This window comes from Camelus bactrianus, chromosome 3, assembly GCF_048773025.1.
Source record: "Camelus bactrianus isolate YW-2024 breed Bactrian camel chromosome 3, ASM4877302v1, whole genome shotgun sequence".
NCBI lineage: Eukaryota > Metazoa > Chordata > Mammalia > Artiodactyla > Camelidae > Camelus > Camelus bactrianus.
Window position 1 is genome coordinate 13,667,515 of NC_133541.1, and position 13,252 is coordinate 13,680,766.

The window sequence follows — 13,252 nt, forward strand, 5'->3', positions numbered from 1 at the left end:
GAACGAAGGCCCTTCGCAGCAGGGCCTGGACGCGCTCTTTCGCGTTGCCTGCATTTACTGACAGTGCCCGGAGACGGTCACCACCTCGGGGGCCACGATGCACCCCAGTGAGGGACATCCCACTTGGCTCCTCCAGAAGCTTCGAGTCCTCCATCCTGTCCCGACAGCCCGAAATCAGCTCTAGCCGAGGCAACGCAGCAGCTCTCGGGAGCAGGGCAGGCCCGTCCCAGCACACACAGCACTCACTCTGTCAGAACAGGACCTTTCTGCCCTGTTCAAAAATGACACGGGAGCGCCCAGGGGATTCTGCCCTTTATTACGGGGACGAGCAGATGAGGTACAGGGAGAACAGCAGCAAAGGGGCCCGCCGTCTAACCCGGCTTCCGGGGTCCTCGGGCGGGGAGGCCGTGTGTGCAGGAGGCAGACGAGGACTCGAGCCCCGGCGACTCAGAACAGCACCTGCGGCCTGAAGTGCTTCTGCCTGATGGCGTTGTTCTGCATCCCTGTCTTCAGCATCCACTTTGCCTTCATCCTCTGGACGTACTGCATGTCCCGCTGGCGCATGAGCGCTGCTCCTGGAGGTGGAAGGGAGGTAAGAAATGAAAACCCAAACTTTAAAAGCCAATTTGGAGTAACTGAGTTCTTAAAGAAGAGATATTAACTGGGGTCTCTATCCAACGGGAACTATGTGCACCCCAGAATTGCACCCCAGAACTGTCTGTATACATTTCTCTGGGATGAGCCTCTTTATTTGTCATCATATCAAAAACTCTATAAGAGAAAGATGAAGTCAGCGGGCTCACAGCTCACAGGGAGCCCTAGTGAAACCACGTGTATACAGACACAGCGGCAGCGACAGTGATTTCAGTGTCAGAGCTTCCCGGCCGTCAGCAGGCAGCTCCCTGTTCTCCTGCCACCGTCTCCAGTGGACTGACATTCTCCTTGAAGGTAACAATGTCAGTAGCCTACTCTATTCCTCTGACTCTTTTCATTTTTATGGGATAATTACAGAAAGAAGGACTGGTAGCTTTTATTACGTGCATGTGCTGTGTCATCCTGCTTTATGACATCCCACCTGCCCAGGCCCCGTTATCATCACCTCCATTTAACAGACAACTGAGGCTTTGACTGAATAAATTACTCATACCAATAAGAACATCAGGTAGGTCATGCTGACTCCACAGCTCAAACTACTGCTGTGAGAGTGCCATTCCATTCCTCTGGGAAACTTCCAGGAGGATTTCAACCTTGGATAATTACTCAACAACTCTCTTCATAATCTTTACCTCCTGAAAATGTCAATGGTGCACACGCAGGTTTTAGAAAGTTGCTGTGCCACGAATAAGAAGTTGTTTCCGTCATGGAGCTGGGGGCTTATTGCCATAAACGCCTCAAGTGGTCACAGACGCCCCCAGAGCCAAGGTAAGCGTCCCCTGGGGAGGATCCTTAGGGACAAGGTCAGTAAACACCCCTTCACCCAGGCCCGCTGAGGAACTGCAAGTCCCCGGGCTGCTCCGTGGCTGTCCCCGCGACGCCGCACCTGTGCTCCCGGTCCAGCCCAGGGCTCTGTACTGCTGCAGGACCCGGCCCACCGCCTTCTGGTTCTTAGCAACGGCCACGGCTCTGGACAAGCCAAACCGCTGTTTGTAGTATCTCATCAGGGAGCGATGACCCACTCTGGCACCTGTTTTTCAAAACAGCAACGTTGAAGCACCGAGCTGGCACTCTCTCAAGGCAGAGCTATGAAGCTAGGGCTTTCCCAGTCAGACTTTTCACGCTTATCCAGCTGGAAAGTGCATGTGTCGGAAGAAACAGTGCTCTACCCACTGAGGAAAGATGAGGCCGCATGTTAAACAATGAAAGGAAAAAACCAAAGAGCAGAGAGATTTAAGAAAAGGGACCACGGCAAGTCACTGTCAAGTGAAAAACTCAGCGTCTGTACTTCCTTGTTCTATAAAAGAGCCTCCCCAGAAGTGCACAAGCCGCCCCTACTAACACCTGCAACCGGGCCCTAGGGGTAAGGAATCTCAACATCTTAATAGAAAAAAGATTAAGCACAGAGAACGGCCCTGATGTTTAGGTCTACCAGCCACAGTCTGGGTCCAGAAGGGGAACCAATCCACTTTTCCTTGGCTTACAGTCTCCAGTGCAGTGGTTCTCAAACAGGGGCGATCTTATCCCCAGGGGACATGTGGCAATGACTGGAGGGAGGCTCCCGGCACCGAGTGGGCAGAGGCCAGGGACGTGGCTAAAATCATACCACGCACAGGACAGCCTCCACAGCAAAGGGTTATCTGCCCGAAATGTCCACAGTGCTGAGGCCGAGAACCCCTGCCCTACTGCTCCTAAATGAGGGAAGTCGTGGGTGTACTGTAGTTTAAAAGATGATTAAGCTAAATTCTCTCCAGAGCTTTTGTCTATTTGGAAGGATCTGGTAAAAATCATGCCAGTCAATCAAGCTTTCAGAAATGAATTCTATGGATGATCTGTCCTTTTATCATCTTAAAAAAGAAGTTGAATAAACAAAGTCTTAAAAAATACTTTATGAAGCTAATTTCTCAGGTTCTGCTTTGGTATTTCCACCAGAGGAAGCCTAGCCTAGGCCTATGTGACAGATGTGGGCCTGTTTTGCTGCTGTGTGCTGTACAGGCCACGATAGTGTACTGCCCTATAGTTTTCTTATTACTGTAGGAAGAATTACATTTTCAAAACAGACTCTGCCTGCCCGTCCTTCCTCTGTCATTGTCTACAGCTGCCCCAGCCTTAGAAGGTTGTTGTTCTGAGTTAAACAGCTGGTCTGTACCTAAGCTGTGATAGCACCCCAGGGTGACTTCCTCATGATAGGTGTCTCCACCGGCAGTGTATACGCCCACCATTGCTACAAATCTCCCAGGCAGTGGAGAGAAGTGGGATAAGGGCTTCGCTGACTAGATCCAGGATCGTGGGTAACTTCCTCAATCTGTCTAAGTTTCAGTTCGCTCATATGTCAAGTAAGGATAACAGAATCTAACTCAGGCTTGTCATAAGGATAAAATAAGCTGCCTGACCATGCTAACTGCTCAGTAAATATGAGGTTTATTAGGGTCTTATTATCATTCCATTCCCTGTTTTTCCAAATGTGTCTTCAGTAGCTGCTCCCATTCTTCTCCACTAATCATAACACCATAAACACTGTTAGATACTTTTCACATTCATGGCTTTTCTTCACCTTTTCACACCTGGGATAAATTCCCACCAATAGGAAACATGTACCCCAAAGAAGCCAGAATTCAAACTCCAAACCTCCCCCTGCCCCCAGAACACAGACAGGAATCCTGGGTGCTGTCAATCAGATACACCCAGGCCAGACTACCACGTGCAAGTCTGAGCAACACATGGAGACAAGAATCAGTTCAAAGGATAAGAGGAAGGGCTAGTTTAACAAGAAACACTTGGATAGGGCCAAAACACTTGATAAGAAACAGAAAAGAAAGGGTCTATGTATTGAAAAATAATGACTGATCAAAGCATTGAGAGAGAACGGGAGTGAAGAAAATATTGATCCAACTTAAGCAAAACAGCTAAGACAACTACCAGGTGACCTTCAGAATCTACCTCGTCCGCACACTGTGAGTTGTAGGTTCTCTCTCCTCAGTGTGGAAGGGGAGTGATGGGAACATGCCTCTCCAATAATCTCAGTGGTATTTTGGACAAACGCACTTACCGGAAGGGAGAATCAGCTCCATGGTTTCGTCATCATATTCCAAGGTCTTTCCTGAGGGCAAGTCCTCAGTCTCTTCAGGGTCCTCCCCCTCCTTGTGATCTGGGTAGCTACTCCTGGAGCAGTGGAGTGGCATTAATACATTTAATACACAGATCAAGACCTCAAGACCTAAAAGACATAAACTGTATTTGCCAATGCGGCAAATCCATGTGCTGCCTAAAGGGTGAGCGGTGGGGGGTGTAAACAGATGCAGAGACTGCCAGATAAAAGGTTTTGGAGAAAAAAATAACCTGTTAGCATTTTCTCTGTAGTAAAAGATGCAAGTTACCTATGAACGCAAAATGGATCACCGACTTAAATGTAAAATGCGTAACTATAACAACTCCTAGAAGATAACATAGGAAAAATTCTAGATGACTTAAGGTTTGGTGATGACTTTTTAGGTAATGCACCAAAAGCACAGTTAATGAAAGAAAGAATGGATAAGCTGAACTTCATTCAAACTGAAAACTTCCGCTCTGTGAAAACCAATGCCAAGAGAATTAAAATAGAAAATACAGAATTGGAAAAAATATTTGCAGAAAACACATCTGATAAAGAATTGTTATTCAAAATATAAAAGAACTCTTAAAATTCAATAAGAAAATAAACCCGATTAAAAAAATAGACCAAAAACCTTAACAGACACCTCACTAAGATATACAGATGGCAAATAAGAGGTGTTTTACAGCACGTGTCACCAGAAAGACACAAATTAAAGCAGTGAGAAACCACTACACATGTATCTGAATGGCCAAAGTCCAGAACACGGACAACACCAAATGCTGGTGAGGACGTGGAGCCACAGGGACTCCGTTCAGTGACAGTGAGAACACAGAAACGTACAGCTACTCAGGGAGACAGTTTGAAAGTTTCTGGCAAAACTGAACATATTCATACCATAGGATACAGCGGTTGTGCTGCTTGCTATTCACTCGAAGGAGCTGAAACTTATGTCCATACACAAACCTGCACATGGAGGTTTATAGCAACTTTATTCAAAATTGCTAAAACATGGAAGCCATCAAGATGTACCTCAGTAGGTAGATACATAAATAAACTACAGCATAGCCAGACAATGGAATATTTTTAGAATTACCTGGAAAGAAATGAGCTATCAAACCAGGAGAAGACATGAAGGAATCTTATATGCATGTTACCAAGTGAAAGAAGCCAGTCTGAAAGGCTGTATAACGTACGACGTAATGTGCGACTACTAGAGGATGCTCTGGAAAAACCATGGAGACACTGGAGAGAAGGAATTGCCAGGGGTTAGGGTGGAGGAGAGTGATGAACAGGCAGAATACAAAGGATTTTTAGGTCACTGAAACTACTCTGTATGATACTCTAATGGCGGATACATGTCATTATAAGTACATCTGTCCAATCTTATAGAATGGACCATACCAAGAGTGAACTCTAAACCATGGACTTTGATTATTAATTGATTCAGTGTTAACTGATGGATCAATGTAGGTTCATCAATAGTAACGAATGTACCACTTGTAGAAGATGTTGCTAATGAGGGAGGCTGTGCACGTGTGGGTAAGGGGGAATATGGGAAATCCCTGTACCTTCTGCTCAATTTTGCTGTGAACCTAAAATTGGTTTTAAAGAGCGAGCAAATGACTTATAACTGAACTCTTTCCCCTACGTATCTGTTTCTCCTAGCAGGGTTGTGAACCAGAAAGGAAGAGAACAATGTAGAGGTGGAAATGTGGTTCTCCTCAATTTAATCATTATAAAAACAAGTTCCAGAACAGTGACGTCCAGTAGAACCCTATAAAGATAGAAATTTTCTCTCTGAGTCCAACATGGTAGCTGTCAGTCACATGTGCTTTTAAGCACTGAGTTTTGGATTATAGGCAGTACAACTGAAGAATTCAATTTTTAAATTTTTAGATTAATTTTTAGTTAACTTAAATGGCCACATGAGCACCCCTAGTATTTATCATACTAAACACCACAGTTCTAGAAGAATCTCTCTGTTTCTAGAAATATTCACACACAAAAATAATTAAAGGCACACTAAATGTGAATAGTAAGGCAGATAAGCCAATAGGAAAACAGACAAAAGACTTAGTCAGACACTTCACAAGAAATAAGCTAAATGAGCACTTATATATAAAAAAGTTCTCAACTACATTAGTGCTCATTAGGGAAATGCAAATTAAAACCACAATGGATATACACTACACAGCCACCAAAGAGACTACAATGAAAAACTCTCCCTCACTACAAGTGAGAAATGAGAAATCAGGAGGAAAAGGCAAAAGGACAATTTATAAGACTAGAACTTTTCTGAACACCCGTATCAGGTGGGCTCTGTACACCTGGCATGGTCATTACACACACCGGCTTGCACAGCACCCCTGTGCTAGGTCATAGGCATCTGGACACTAGGAACCAGATGTTCTGCAGTGCCTAGCATGAATGTGTGGCATGATGTGGGACTTAGAAAGCCGCCACCCATCCAGACTCCCTTAGGAGACAGCTTGTGATTCAAGGACTCTCAGGGAAACCAAAATGTGAAACCTCATTTCCAGGCCTCTGTTCATGAGGTCACTGGCAAAGCTGAACTTCTGACCATTGAAACCACAAAAGTAAGTTTTCAAACCAGACAAACTTCAGTTTGGCCCTGACATCTTCTCTTTATCAGGTATGTGTGTTTAACTCTGTGACACTCAGTTTCGCATCTACAACATGACAGGAAATAACCCCCTCCTATACAAGTGTTCTCAGAGGTACTAAGAATCCTGCACTGGACAGAGCCAGACAAAGGTCAGGCCTGGGCGTATCTACACCACTTCAGAGCGAACATGATGAACTCACTCTCCTCCACTTTACAAACCACAGACTTACCTAAAATCATAGAAGTCTGCAAATTCCAAAAGAGCGTCTCCATCTGTGAAGAGCTTACAGTGACTCCTGTCATTCATGTGAGCCTGCACAGCTTCCGTGGAGTAGAAGGATTTCCCTTTCTCGTTGCACCACAAGCAAATCTTCCCGACACCAACTTTCTCTCCTGGAAAAGTAAGTTGAGGAGAAAAAGATGAAAGCAGCTTTTTGCAGCCAGCTTACATCTCACCATCTATCCCCACAGTTCAAAAAATATGCATCAAGTTTTGGATTCTCACAAAATCAACAGTTCATTCAATCCAAGATGGATGAGAAACACAAAACTCACGTTCTCTTAAGATCTGCCTCCCCAATACTGTGCTCATTCATTTAAAAAAGAAAAACTATTACACTTACCCAAATATTTAATCAGTCCCTTAAGATCTGAAAGATATTCTATGTCAGGAATAAAGAAGCTGTGGACTTTGGTCATATGAGCCACATTCTTCATGAGGGAGCTTGAATGATGGGGACAAAATAAGCAGTCCGTCACGGGGATGGCGCCAACTGGGGCGCTCACTCCAGCCTCTTCCTCCTCTGCATCCTGCTCCTCCTCCTCGTCCATGGCTTCAGCATCCTCACACTCCAATTCCTCATCAGAATCAAGATCTTCCCAGTCTTCCAGCCAGAGATTTGAAAAACAGAGTTAGTTGAAGATCTCAAACGTTATTCATTTACCACAGACAAGTTTGCATGGCTAAGAAATGCTTTAGTCTTTCTTTTCCAGGACACAGTAAACCCTTTGAAGGAGACGTATGCTCCTTTGCTATGCATATGTGAACTCACGTAATTAGTGTTAATGGTATGTGGCATGAGGGAAATATAGCTCATCAAGTCAAGGTGGCTAGGCTGCTGGCTCCAAGCTCACATTTCCGGTTAGCCGGCTGATTCTGAACACTTCAAAGTAAAGCAAAGCCATCATAACCAGCAACCCAATAGAATTTGACATTCTACAGCAGACGGTGCGGCAGCAACATGTCCTCATATGCATATGTTCTGTACACTAGAAACTAATACAACACTGTAAATCAACTATACTTCTATTTTAAAAAAGAGAAAAAATTAAAAAAAACCTCATTCAATATGGAGAAGGCATCCACTCATCCTACAAATATTTATTAACTGCTCCTCCCTGCCTCCGCAATCCCTCATTTAATGTTTCAGTCCCTGTATCTACAACAGTGAACTAAACACACAAATGCCCTATGGGGATGCTGGCCACACAAGTCACTTCAGAATGCGTCAAAACCAGCCTCACTCATCACTTTCACTTAAGAAATGACACCTGCTCACTCCAACCTGTAAGTTAAATCTGTAAATTTAAGGGGTGGGGAGTCAATCCCCTCCCCCTCCCCCACCCCGCCCCCCAGACCGCCCCTTACCATCTCCATCCAGGTCCTCTTCACTCTCCTCCTCCCTCTGCTGCTTCGCCAGCTTCTTTGCCTGCTGTTCAAACCACTGCAGCCGGGGAGGTTTCTCGGCAGGGTCTCGCTGCTGAGTCCCACGTCCTCCAGCAGCCACGGCCACGGGACTCGGGGACTCCGCCTCGGGCACAAGGGGCGCCTTCTTGGGTGACGTGGACGGCTGGGCCTTGATGGCCTGCTGGATGGCCGCGTTCACCGCATCCTTGTCCACACTGTCCACGCCCAGCCCTTTCTCCAAGTTCTTTTCATTCATTATCGCCACTTTCCTACTCACCGCCTTCTTCTCCAGCTCCACATGCCGCCGGGACTTGAGATGGTTTTCGTAGGCCTTGAAGGAGGCAAACTTCTTACTGCAGACGGCGCAGTAGGTGGCCGCGCCCTTGCTCTCCGGCTCCGCCAGGGCCCGCTGCGCCCGCACCCGCTCCTGGAAGCCCTCGGCGCTGACCGGGGCCATGCCGGCCACTTTGCGCCTCAGGTTGTAGCGGTGCCAGTCCGTCTTGTAGTGGGCCCGCTGCGCCTCCGCGTCGTACAGCGCCACGCGGCAGGTGTTGCAGGTGTAGGTCGCCATCGCCAGGCGCGAACTAAGAGGCGACTAAGGCAGAAATCTGGGGACCAGCCACCCGACCCTACCAGACGCTCAAACCTCACACGTCAGAACCCACGGAAAGCCAGACTGAAGGCCGACTTCCGGACTGGATTGAGGTTAGGCCCAGCCGGGCAGGAAGTTCCGCCTCCCGACCTATAGCCCCGCCCCCCGCGGAGACTCCCGGGAAAGCTAGGATAGCCTGCGGCTAATTCGGTCTGGCCTAGTTCGCCTGAGGTGAGTGTTGATTGAGTCGCCCGAGGTGGGCGTGGCCTGAGGTGGGTGGGGGCGGCCCCGCCCCCGCTGGTTTGGGCCCTGGTGGTTGTGCAGTGAAGCGGGATGCTGGAAAGGCGACCGTCAGGCCGGAAGGGGGAGTAGGGCACCCGGGGCCGAGAGGAGAGGTCTGTGCGACCGCCCGGCAGTCCGGGCTTCTCTGAGGTCCGCCCGCTGCGCCGCTGCAGCCCGGGAGTGGGTGTCACGAGAGCCAGGGCTGCTGATTAGCTCTCGGGGGAGCACCTGAGCTCTCGTCCCGCGGGCAGGAGTCCCGGCAAACCGCAGCCTCAGGTCGGAGGTTGAGGGAATTTACAGCAAAAGCCGAGTCCAGGTCGGAACCTCGGCGTTTCTGCGGCGGCCGGCCCTGCGGAGGGCGCGGGGGATTTCGTGGATGCAGTCTGCCAGCCGGGGGCCCAGGGCCCAGGGCCCAGCCCATCCTCTGCCCGGTATAAATAGAATTCCAGCCACATAGCTTATCTTAAATCTAAGAGTAGCCACATTTTTTTTAAAGCAAAAAGAAAGAGGCGAGATAGCCATATTTTATTTAACCCAGTATATTATCATCTCAACGTGTAATTAATAAGACAAAGGATTTAATGAGACATTTTACGTTGGCTTGTTGGTACCAAATTTTGGGTACCAACCCAAGTATGTATTTTACATTTAACAGCACATCTGACTTCGGGCCAGCCTCATTTCATGCGCTATGTTACCTCTGTTGTTTCATAGGTGGTAGTTCAGTTGTACAGGAAGCATGATGTTAAAGGCTTAGGGAATTCTTACACTTATCTGCACAGCCTTGCTGAACCAGTCAGCCTGTTTCAGAATTGAGCGGTTGCATGTTTAGAGTCCAAGTGACCCAGGGCACCAAAGAAGATAAAGATGTTTTTTAAAATGCAGGTCAAATCATATTGCTCTCCTTCCTCAAAATCTTCTGGTGCTTCCCCTGACTCAGAATAAAATTCAGACCCTTTACTGCTATGGTCTGAATGTGTTCCCCCACAATTCATAATTTTTTTCCTGCCTTCTCTAATCCGTTTCCATGACCCATTTCGGCATCTTTGAACTCTCTAGTTTCCTTACTTACTGTCTTAAAAGGGACATTGTTTTCTCCAGAATACTAATTTTCCAGTGGACTGCAATTCTACTGCAATCTCTGAGAGAGCCTTCTCTTCCCTCTTGGTCTACCCTGCGGCACAGAGATAACCACACTAATTCTCCTCAACCATATTTCCTCTTGTGTCCCTCATTTAGTTCCAGAATGGTTGTCTGTTGCCCACAGGTGAAGTTTAAATTTCTTTGTCTGGTTTTCAGTATCTCTTAAAGCCTCTCCACCATGCTATCTCCAGGAATATGTGTGTGTGTTTTGTTTTGTTTTTTTCTAGACTACCAAGCAATTGTGCAGCACCAGCTGGGTGTCCTCCAGTTAACTCAATTCTAACACTATCTACCTGGAGATGATGTCAGGTCCCACAGGTTAGGTGTTCAGTCCCTCAAGAGTAGTTCCACTTCAGAACCCGACTCCAAGTCTAGTGTTATGTGTGCTTCTGAACAACTAGCTGTAAATCAGAGGTTTCCATGACCCCCTCCTCAGGTTCGATTAATTTACTAGAGCAGCTCACAGAACTCTGGAAACTATTTACTAGATTCCCAGTTTATTACAAAGGATATTAAAGGATGTAAATGATGAACAGCCATATGAGGAGATACATAGGGTGAGGTCAGGAGGTCTCCAAACACAGGAGATTCTGTCCCCCTGGAGTTCTGGTTGGGACACCCTCTCAGCCAGGCTACCTAGGGGCTTTACAAAAGTCACCTCATCAACATAAGAAAAGACACTTTTTATCACTCTCATCACTTAAGATCTTTCAAGGGTTTTAGGAACTCTGTGCCAGGAATGGGACAAAGACCAAATATCTCTACCTTACTATATATCACAATATCACACTATATAATATCCTACTGGTTTTGAATTAAAACACCCCTGTCTTCAAGGAGATTTTTCTGACTTGTTAAAGATGGTAAGAACTACACAATTAACTAATACAATAAAAATGGAGTCAAGTACAATGAAATACAAAGAAAGGGGCAATGAGTATTTAGAATAGAAAAATGTTATCAGGGAGATCAGAAAAGTTTTCACTGTATATCTGAAATTAATACAATATTGTAAATCAACTATAATTAAATTAAAAGTTTTTATTAAGGAGTTGACATTGCAATGGGTCCTGAGGAGGGGGAAGTGGTAAAGTGGGGTGGAGCAGGTAGAAGAGATACAGTGGATGGAGGGAAGTAAGGGCATATTCAGGAAGAGTGCAGGTCTGGTTTGTGTGAGGGAAAAGGTACAGGGAAAGAAGGGGAAAGAGGACAGGGAAGTATTAAGGTATCACTGGGTAAAGAGTTGAATTCTAGAGTTGGCTGTTCGTTTTTCAGCTGGTAAACAGTAGGACTCTGAAAGTGTTTCAGTTTTTATGGGCATCAGGAATAGACCTGGGCCTTGAGTAGATCCAGCAGCAGTATCTGGAACTGATTGGAGAAATATCAGAAAGGAACCGGGCTAGAGCCAGTAGCTCCTCGGTAAATGCAAGCCCACTGACCAAGAGAGTTTTGAGTTGAATTTCTCCACAGCATATCTAGAGCATTATGTTAACGTGTCTAACCTCTGCTGGTAATACTATCAAGAATGTTTATTACCAAATCAGTCATTCTTCCAAAGAAGAATGAGTTTGCCCATGATCAAAATTTTAGATTTGAAAATAATGGAAATTAGAATTCCTTCTGGATACTGTGACATAGCCCTTAAAATAATTTGCTTAATTACCAAATTACTGAAGTTACTGTGCACAGTGACAGTACCCACGATGATGTTCTTTTTCAGCTTGGATGACACTGGGATGGTGATCTTTGATAATTACAAAATTTAAGATAAAAGCTAATCAGGTCACCTTCCAGTCAATCTGTACTACTTTCCATATTCCTATATTGCAGGGGCAATGATTTTTAAAGGGATAAGTATAAAGGTGATTGGGTTAGTTGAGATTAAATTTTAGGGGGTAGTAAATACAGATTGCAAAACTGACATACATTTATTAAGTGGTTTACAACTTCTATGAATTTCGTGTTCATAAAAATGTTAAGTAAAGCATTATGATTTTGAATAAACCATTTTAAAACATTTTACTACCTCTTAGTTTTTGGATATCTAGATATGCAAAGTTTTCTTAACAAGGGATTGAAGTTTATAGCAAAATTTGGTTATTGCAGCATTTAAAATAGTTTGGATCAGCTGGCATGTGGATTCTTTGAAAGAAAGAAAAAAACTGAATTAAAAAATCATTCTTTAATATTTAGTGAAATTCTGTTAAACTGTTATAATTATCATTCTTAATGTATTTTAAAAAACCAAAAAACATTAGGTAAGGTGACATATTAGAAAGAGAACAGGCTTTGGGGGCAAAGTGGCTCTTCCTCTTAGTAGTTATGTGACTCTGGACAATTTATTTGACCCCCTCCTTCTGAAAAATGCCCTTAATACCACTTAATTGTAGAGGCATGAGGATTACACACGATCCTAACTGTGACAGTTTTCTACATGTTAGACTGAGGATTGGCAGACTTTTCCTATAAAGAGACAGATAGGAACTATTTTAGGTTCTGTAGCCTATGGTCTCTGTCATAACCATTCAGCTTCTCTGTTAAGAGCATCAGACTCGGCATAGACAGAACGTAACTGAGTGCGGCCCTCTCCTAGCCATAGGTAGTAAATCACTATCTCTGGATACTGAAGTTTAAATTTCATTATCTTTTTCGTATGTCATAAAATATTCATTTTTTTGAACTATTTAAAAATATTTTAAAAATCACTTTTCACTAGTGTCCCATAAAAACAGGCTGCAGGCCCAGTTTGGCTCATGGGCAGCAATTTGCCAACCCCGGTCTTCAACGTTTAATTCTTATGACATGCTGTGAGGTAGGTGCTTTATCTTAATTTTATAGATGAAGGAAACAGGTACAGATAGGTTCGGTGACTTGAAGTCCCACAGCCAGTACGTGTTAGAATCATTCAAAATGGCTAATGTAGAACCTTACAGATGTTTCAGAGTCAAGTGAAATAATAGAGAATTTTGCAACCTTTCCATCCTCTTATTCCACTCTGTTTATTAGATTATAAGGCCAACATGGGACAGGCCCATTAAAAGAAACTTTGCGTTTTTTCTGTAAGCATGGACTTGATTGAATTTTCTTTTTAATGTTCAAAAAGATGGCTTAGCTGAAAAAGGAAAAAAATCCCTATCTTGGTTTTATACAGTTTTTTTCCCCCTGAAATTGCTT

General features: G+C 44.9%; 1 protein-coding gene across 1 annotated transcript; it reads right to left on the reverse strand.

Annotated features, from left to right (window-relative positions):
• Positions 1 to 295: 295 nt before the first annotated feature.
• LOC105070779 (cytoplasmic 60S subunit biogenesis factor ZNF622) lies at positions 296 to 8,752 on the reverse strand. Its single transcript, XM_074356481.1, has 6 exons — positions 8,023 to 8,752; positions 6,998 to 7,258; positions 6,605 to 6,767; positions 3,704 to 3,816; positions 1,541 to 1,684; positions 296 to 575 (listed from the first exon to the last, which is right to left on the reverse strand). Exons 1-6 carry the CDS (start codon positions 8,630 to 8,632, stop codon positions 448 to 450), a joined length of 1,419 nt encoding a protein of 472 aa, XP_074212582.1. The 5' UTR covers positions 8,633 to 8,752; the 3' UTR covers positions 296 to 447.
• Between the last annotated feature and the right edge of the window lie 4,500 nt (positions 8,753 to 13,252).